The sequence below is a fragment of the Myiozetetes cayanensis genome, unplaced genomic scaffold, assembly GCF_022539395.1.
Source record: "Myiozetetes cayanensis isolate MyiCay16 unplaced genomic scaffold, myiCay2020 scf66, whole genome shotgun sequence".
In the NCBI taxonomy this organism is placed as follows: domain Eukaryota; kingdom Metazoa; phylum Chordata; class Aves; order Passeriformes; family Tyrannidae; genus Myiozetetes; species Myiozetetes cayanensis.
Window position 1 is genome coordinate 159,672 of NW_026087920.1, and position 8,105 is coordinate 167,776.

General features: G+C 66.8%; 1 protein-coding gene across 1 annotated transcript; it reads left to right on the forward strand.

Moving 5' to 3' along the window:
* Nucleotides 1-2,260: 2,260 nt before the first annotated feature.
* On the forward strand, nucleotides 2,261-4,078 carry LOC126651536 (inhibin beta E chain-like). Its single transcript, XM_050337465.1, has 2 exons — nucleotides 2,261-2,564; nucleotides 3,187-4,078. Exons 1-2 carry the CDS (start codon nucleotides 2,261-2,263, stop codon nucleotides 3,927-3,929), a joined length of 1,047 nt encoding a protein of 348 aa, XP_050193422.1. The 3' UTR covers nucleotides 3,930-4,078.
* Nucleotides 4,079-8,105: the final 4,027 nt, after the last annotated feature.

An 8,105-nucleotide genomic window follows, 5' to 3' on the forward strand; every position in this document is an offset into this window, starting at 1 on the left:
GGTCAGGTCAGCGGGTGCCACGCTCGTCCCACCGGCCGCGGGGTCGGAGGCCCCAGAGCCATCTGTGCAACAGGTGCTGGGCTGGGGGTGGGGGGGACCCAGGGGGGTATTTTGGTCAGGTCAGGCCCTGGGCTTTGCCTTCTGGGAACCGCTTAATCAACAACACACTTATGCAATGGGTGCAAGAGCGGCTCCGCGCTCACCCCTGCCCTACTTCGGGGGGCTGGGGCGTGCTGGGGGGCACGGGCACCAGGGGCTGTGTGGGGGATGCTGCTGCTGAGCAGGTGGAATGGGGATTCTGCACCATGCAGAGGGACCCTGGCAGGATTCAACAGGGTTAATCCCTTCGGGGACACCCCCACCACCACTTCCACGGCTCAGAGAGTCCCTCAGGTGTTTGCTGCGCTTTGTCTCCTGTTTCCCGCCATGCCACAGGCATGGACCTGGTTCTGGGATCTGGCAGGGATGGAGAAATTCGGCACGGTGGTGGAACGGGCTTGGGGTGGACGTGAAGCGGGTCCAAAACAGAGCCAGCACCCAGATATTTGGGAGGGGACCTGGACATGTGCTTGCAAGGGAGTGTGCAGATGAGCATCAGAGAATCATGGAATGGTTTGGGGTTGGAAGGGACCTTAAAGCTCATCCAGTTCCACCCCCTGTCATGGGCAGGAACACCTTCCACTAGCCCAGGTTGCTCCAAGTCCTGTCCAACCTGGCCTTGAACACTCCCAGGGACGGGGTAGCCACATCTTCTCTGGGCAACCTGTGTCAGGACCTCCCCACCCTCACGGAGAGGAATTCCTTCCCCACATCCCATCTAACCATGCCCTCTGGCAGTGGGAAGCCATTCCCCCTTGTCCTGTCCCTCCAGGCCCATGTAAGAAGTGCTGTGGGACCATCCATGCCCATGAGCATGCGTGCTCCGGGCACCTGTGCCAGGCTGCAAGTGCCACCCGCTCCATCCTGCCAGCAGCCAGGGCTCCCAGGCCCTCTGGGATCTGTGCTCCCACGCCAGCCTGTGCCCACTCTTTCCTCTCTGTTGACATTCCTGGGCTATTCTGGGAGCTGCCAGCGGGCCCAGCCAGCTGAGCCCTTTGCCCCTTGCTCGGTGGTTGCATCATCTCCGGTGGGTGCTTTTTCCCAGACAGCCCACTGTGTTTACATGGCACCTCTGGCTTGGCCAGGGCCAGGGGCTCCGTGTGGTCAAGACCTTGGAGTCGTGGCAGGGTGGGCACAGGACATGCTGAGCGCTGGCGGGGCTTCAAGTTCCCACCGTGCTCTCTGGGCTCCAGCTGGGCTCTGCCCATCCCCCGGCCAACGTGGCACCCTGCAGCGCTTTCGGGAGGGTTCTGCCAACCCCTGCCCTGCCTCGGGCTGCACATCCCGCTCCAAAGAGCCCGAGGAACATCTCCGTGCTGATGTGGCACTGGCTGCCCCCTCCTGAGCCCCCAGGACGTACAAATCCCCTTTTTACTGTGTGAGGAGCAGAGTGTCCATCCCAGGAGCCCCCGATCCCTGCTGGCAGCACCCAGCAGGACTGGCCCTGCTGTGATGGCTCAGGGATGCCCGGGGGGCAGTGTCCAGGCTGGGGGGCAGGTCTGTAGGATCCATGGGCAGGCAGGAGAGCAGGGATCCCTCCAGTGGCTTCTCCACCAGCCAGGATTTACCCCAGCCCTCTCTTCCTGCAGGTTTTGGAGCTCAGCATCCGGCTGCCCGAGCTGGGGGCTGGCCAGAGTAGATGCCAGGGTGAGCCACAGGCAAAGCCCACGGGTATGTGAGCCCCTTGCCCACACACCTCTGCACTCCCCTGCTGTTTGCTCCTCCCCCGAGCTCCCGACGGTTCGTGGGGAGCGGGGAAGGATGGGGGGGTGCCCACCGAGCCCCTTCGCGGGCACAGTGGGGCGGGCGCGGGGAGGCGGGGTTGGGGTGCTAATCCCGGTAATCCCCGACGGGACGGGACGGGACGGGACGGGCAGGTGCGGCGGCCAATGGCGGGGGCGCGGGGGGAGCGGCGGGACCGCCCCCGGCCGCAGGTGCCCAAAGCGGGCCGCGCCGCACCGCTCCCGGTGCCGGTGCCGTTCCCGTCCCGTGGACGCCGCTCCCGTCCCTTCGGTGCCGCCTCGTCCCGCAGCTCCCGCTCCTGTCCGGTGGGTGCCGCTCCCTCGGTGCCGGTGCCGCTCCCGTGCGGTCGGTGCCGCTCCCTCGGTGCCGGTGCCGGTGCCGGTGCCAGAGCCGCTCCCGTGCCGTGCGGTGGGCGCGGATGGCTGCGCGGGGCGCGGGCCCGTGGCTGCTGCTGGCCGCGGTGCTGTGCGCGGCGGCCGAGCCGCGCTGCCCGTCGTGCCCGGCGGGCGCGGAGCGGCGGCTGCTGGAGGAGGTGGCCAAGAAGCAGCTGCTGGAGAAGCTGCGGCTCCGCGATCGCCCGCGGCTCGCCCACGCCGTGCCCCGCGCCGCCGTGGCCCGCGCCCTGCGGCGGCTGCAGGCGGGAGGCGCCCGCCGGGGCCCCGCCGGCGAGGAGGAGGAGGAGGAGGAGCAGGGCTACGAGATCATCAGCTTCGCGGAGACAGGTGGGTTTGCGCGGCCCCCGTGGGAGCCCACGCGGTCCCCGGCGGGGCGCTGGGTCCCTGTCCTGCGCCCTGCGGACCCGCGGGGACGTGCAGCCCCGAGGGGACCGGGAGCCACGCGGGCTGCTGGTGGCTCGGGAGGTGACTCACCTGCAGCACCGCTGACATCCCGCTGCTGCGGGAGGGCTCAGCCTGGGACGGGCGAGGCGGCCCCTTTCCTGCTCCTGTCTGTTGGGACCCGAAGGGCTGCAATACCTCTCCTCTCTCCAACAATGGGGCTCCACAGGGTGCCCTGGAGGATGGGGCATCCCAGGGTGCCCGGGACTCCGGGTGGTGGGAGTCGGGAGGTGCAGGATTAGCCCAGGAGGGCTGGAAACACTCCATCACCCTGTGCAGAAGGGCCAGGTGAGAGCAGGCACGCCGGTTCTCTCCTGCACCCCTTCTACCAGGCAGGGTGGGACAGTCCCCCCACTCCAGGGGTGGCATTCCCAGGGAAGGGAGTGGCACAGGGAGGGAGGGAAGTTTGTAGGTGTCTCCTGAGAAGCTGAAGGATGTTGGCCTCGACTTGCGGGGTGGTGGGGCAGCATCCCTCAGCTCTCACCTCCTCATCCCTTTCTCCCCTCAGATCTCACATCTCCCTCCGGTTTGGGGCTGCAGTTCCAGTTCAGCCAGGCGCAGGACCAGGACATTCGCATCCTGCAGGCTCAGCTGTGGCTCTACCTGCGAGTGCCCCGGCCCGGGCTCACCCTGAGCATCTTCCTGGCCGGGAGAGCAGCAGGGAACAATCGCACGCTGCTGGGGGAGAGGCGGCTGAGCGCGGTGGGGAGCGGCTGGCGCTCCTTCCCCCTCCCGCCAGCCCTGCAGGGCTTCTTGGGCGGGGAGAGCCGGACGCTGCGGCTGCAGCTGGAGAGCCGCGGGGACCGGGGGGATGTCCTGGCACTGCTCAACGCCAGCCGGTCCCACCAGCCCTTCCTGGTGGCCAAGGCGAAGGCGCGGGAGCCCGAGCACCGCGTGGCCAAGCGCAGCCTGCGCTGCAGCCCCAGCTCCAGCCTGTGCTGCCGCAAGGACTATTACGTGGACTTCCGCGACATCGGCTGGAACGACTGGATCATCAAGCCCGAGGGCTACCAGATAAACTACTGCGTGGGCCAGTGCCCCCTGCACATGGCAGGCAGCCCCGGGATGGCCTCTTCCTTCCACACGGCCGTCTTCAACCTCGTCAAAGCCAACAACGTCCAGGCTTCGGGGCATTCCTGCTGCGTCCCCACGCGGCGCCGGCCGCTCTCCATCCTCTACTTCGATCGCAACAGCAACATAGTCAAGACTGACATTCCCGACATGATTGTTGATGCCTGTGGCTGTAGTTAGGGCCGGGGGAGCCGTGCTGGACCCCCCCTTCTCCAGGACACTCTCTGGTGGAGGGGGAGGGAGCTGGGGAGCTCCCATGAGCTGGAATCAGCCCCTGGTGCAGTGGACCCCTTTGGAAAGCTTGGGAGGGAGGGAGAGGGTCTCATGAGAGGGAGCAGGGGTTGCCTCCAGAGAGTGCCTGGGGTGGGGGGCTTTGGGGACACGTGGGATGGAGTCAAGGCCATATCAGACTGCCCGAGCCTGGACTGTGGGTGTTGATGGCTCTGGGCATCCCCCGAGTTGGTCCCAAGGCGATCTCACATTCCTGATGGTCGTGGTCCCCTCTGGTGTGGGGTAAGGGGGCCCTGCTTGGTTCACACTCAGTGTCCAGGGATGGTCTGGAACTCGGCCTCCTTGGGAGCAGAGTGGGATGTGGGAACAGATCCAGCAGCCCCACTGGTTTTCCTACTGGAACAAACCTTCCTGCATCCAATTCAGGCCTTTTTCTGGGGACAGGTGGAACAGGCCTGGAGAGGAGGGTAAATGGTCTGACTTCATCAAGAACCCCAAACCAGCAATGACTGGACAGTCCTCTGCTCCCTGGGGTGCACAGAGCTGTGAGGACCAAGCACCCAGGTCCTGTGTGTTCCCCCTTTCCCTGGATTTATGTTTTCCTCCCCTGCTCCCACCCACCAGCCTGGTCTCCTCCAGCCTGGTGCCACCATACAGGGAGTTCTGGCTCAGACTCTGCCTTTAAGATCACACTAAAGGTACAGATTTGGTTTGTGCCTCCAGTTTTGCAGCTATTTTGGGCTTTTTCAGTAGAGGTTCCTGCAGCCATTGGGACTCCTGGTGCTCCATCCTCTCTGCTGAAGCTCCTGCTCTGCCCTCACCTTCCCCTCACCCACATGGCCTATGCTTTAATTTATTATATAATATTTTGCTGTGGTTTCCCGAATAAATGGGTGGAAATGCAATATCCAGGCTCTGGCTGTTTTTTTCCTGGGACAACCAGCATGGGGTGGGTGAGAGGATCCTGCTTGGCCAGAAGGTCCCAGGTCCCTCAGGCTCTGGAGCTGGAGCAGCACAGGAGCTGCAGCACAGTGATGCTCTGCTGGGAGCTGAGGGGAGTTGTGAGGTTCTGGGGCCTCCTTGGGTGCTCACAAGGGCTGTACAGGGTTAGGGTTGGGATCTTCCCTGTGGATGGGGGTCCCAGGGATCAGGCAGGGGCTGGGAACCAGGTATCACCTCGCTGGGGCTGGAGAGGGCTGGCCTGTAATGGGAGCATCCAAGCTGTGTCCCAGCAGGGCAGGTTCTGGGAGATGCTGTTCTCCACCTGGAGCAATCCCAAACAGAGCTCTGGAGACTCTTGGCTCCAGGGAGGTGACCCCAAATGCTGAGCCACAGCCCACGCCCAAATCCACCCCTACTGCAAATGCCCTGACCATGTCTCACCTCCCCAGTGCCCCTCGTGTGCTCCCCTGAACACCCCCCAGTGACCCCAGTCTCAGCCCCATCCCAGCCAGGAGGTCTGGTGGGTGATGGGGAGTTTTGGAATCCCGGGTGGGATGCTCCTGGGGTGGGAGGCCACGCTCACCCCGCTGAGATGCCCCACGCTGGCCCGGGGCCCCGTTGCGCAAGCGCCCGCTCAAAGCTCAGTGTGGGGCTGTTTTATCTGGGGACAAACCCCCCTCGCGTTCCCAGCTCGGCCCTGCCAGCGGCCAAAGGGCGGCTTTCATCAGCCGGCAGGTGCAGGGGGCATCCCCCCGGGGCACCGCTCCCAAAATATCCCGCCGTGGGGCAAAGCCAACGGCACCTGCAGGGCGCCTCGGCCTCCCGGGCGCTCCCCCTGCCCCCGGAGCACGTGTGGCTGCACACATGCCGGGAGATGGATCCCCAGGGATGTGCGAGGTGTCTGCAGTGTCCCTGCTCCCTCCCCGGATCAGCATTCCCGCGTGGGGAGCATCCCACCCAGACACCGCAGACGTGTTTTCCTGTGTTTTCCCCGTGGCAGTGGGTGTGTTCCCGGGCAGGGGGGGTGTCCACGCGCGTGTGCGTGAGGTGCTGACTCACTGACACACTGACACGCTGCCCCCGCGCCCAAGGTGCCGAGCTGGCTGTGGTGGCACCGGCAAATCCCTAAGCCGGGGGATCAGCTGGCCCTGCTCTGAGCCACTTTGACTTTCCCAAACAGGAGACCGGGATTACCCGTGGGGTGGGGGACGTGGCAGGGCCGGGGGGCTGCTGGTTCAGAGCCGCTCTGGGTGGGGCTGCCCTGGTGTTGGTGGCACTCAGGGGCTCGGAGCTGGTGGCAAAAGGGGCCTGGGGCTGTCTGGCCATGCAGATGGTCCCGTGGGGAGAGGAGGGTGGGCTTGGGGTGAGTCCTTGGACCCCGAGCAGCTTATCCAGGGTCACACTCAGCTCAGGGGCAAAGCTGCTGAGCCGCTTAATGCTCGTTACAAAACGGGGATGGAGGCAGCCCCTCACCTGTGCCCATCCCCTCACCTGTGCCCATCCCCTGTGCCCATCCCCTCACCTGAGCCCATCACCTCGCCCCTACCTCAGAGATGCTGAGGTGGAACCCAAGCCATGGCAGTCTGGGGCCACCCCAGGACCCCAGTGGCAGTTCCCTTCTGCTGCCAGAGGAAACTGGGGACCCTGCAGGCACTGCCACCTCCCCTGGGGCTTCCCGGGGAGCAGAGACCCCTCCTTACCCTCGCTGCGCTGGGGGGGTGGCAGGGAAAGGAGCTGATCTCAGTCTGGGACAGTGGGGAAGGAAACTGAGGCAGGGAGAGGATTGTGCAGGTCCCGACTGGGAGCTGAGGGGTCCTGAAATCCTGTCCTGCTGTGGTCCCCGTGATGTCCCTCTGCTCCGGGGGTCCCGCAGCCGTGACAGGGGCCACGCCGTGACGCTGCTCTGCAGATAGTGATGGCACGGGCGGGACAGGTCAGTGCCGGGGACAGCAGAGTCCCCCACGGGGTAATCCCGGTAAGCGGCTCCGGGGTCAGCGGGAGTCGCGGCGCGGCCCCGTCACCTTCGGGGCTCGCGCCGGTCACCGGGAGCACAACGGGCCCCGCCCGCCGCCACCAGGGGGCGCTGCCAGGCCGTGACCCCCCCCGGTCCAGCCCCGAACCCCCCCGGGCCCCCCCGGGTGCGTGGGATGGGACCCCCGAGTGTGTGCGTGGGCTGTGCCTCCTGCGTGGGCTAAGGGGTGTTCCCTCCACGCGTGTGCGGGCTGGAGGGGATGATCCGCGAGTGGGCTGTGCCCCCCCTGCGTGCGCGTGGCTGTGCTTCCTGACTGTGTGTGGCGTTCCCCGCGGGTGTGTGGGCTGGGGGGGTGCCCCCCGTGTGTGTGTGTGTGCTCTGCCCCCCACAAGTGCACGTGCTGTGTCCCCCGCGTGTGTTCGGGCTGTGCCTCCTCCGTGTGCGTGGACTGGGGGGTGTCCCCTCCCCGTGTGCGTGGGCTGCACTCCCTCGCGTGTGTGTGTGTGTGTGTCTGTGTGTGTCTGTGCCCCCTGCGTGTCTGTGTAAACGGGCTGTGTCCCCCGCCGTGGGCTGGCGCGGGGTGTGACCCGGCGTGTGCGTGGGCTGTGTCCCCCGTGGATGCCGGGTTGGTGTCTGTCCCCCGCTGCGTGTTCATGGGCTGTGCCTCCGCGCGTGTTCGTGCTGTGCCCGCACGTGTGCACCGTGCACGCGGCGGGTGTGCCTGTGCGTGTTTACACGCGTGACCCCTCGCACGGGTGGGCCCAGGCTGTGTGTGTGTGTGCAGGGGCTCCCACACGCCTCCTGCGCCCCGCGCCCGCGTGCACAGGTGTGCCCACGCGTGTGCCCAGCTCCGTGCGCGTGGGGCCCCCGCGAGCGGGACCCGCGGGTGCTCGGGGACACGCGTGGGCTGCTGCCGGCCCTCCCGCGTGCGGGAGCGGTGCGCGCGTGGGGGGTGCGCGCGGGCGCGGGGCCGTGCGTGTCCCGGATCCATCCCGGGTTTTCGGGGCCGCCGTTCCCGGCCGGGGTCTCCGTCCCGAGCGCGATCGGCGCCGCCGCCGCAGTTGGCGGAGCGGGACCCGCCGGGACCCGCCGCCCCCGCCGGGCTCCGGTAACTTTCTCCGGGCGCCCGGGGCGGGCCGGGGGAGCGCGGGGGGAGCCGTCCCGTCCCGTCCCGCCCCAGCCGGCAGCCGCCGTCCCCCCTGGATGTGCCG

Coding starts and splice junctions, on each gene's coding strand:
- LOC126651536 (XM_050337465.1), top strand. CDS start 2,261: ATGGCTGCGCGGGGCGCGGGCCCGTGGCTGCTGCTGGCCGCGGTGCTG. Junction 2,565..3,186: donor CATCAGCTTCGCGGAGACAG/GTGGGTTTGCGC, acceptor TTCTCCCCTCAG/ATCTCACATCTCCCTCCGGT.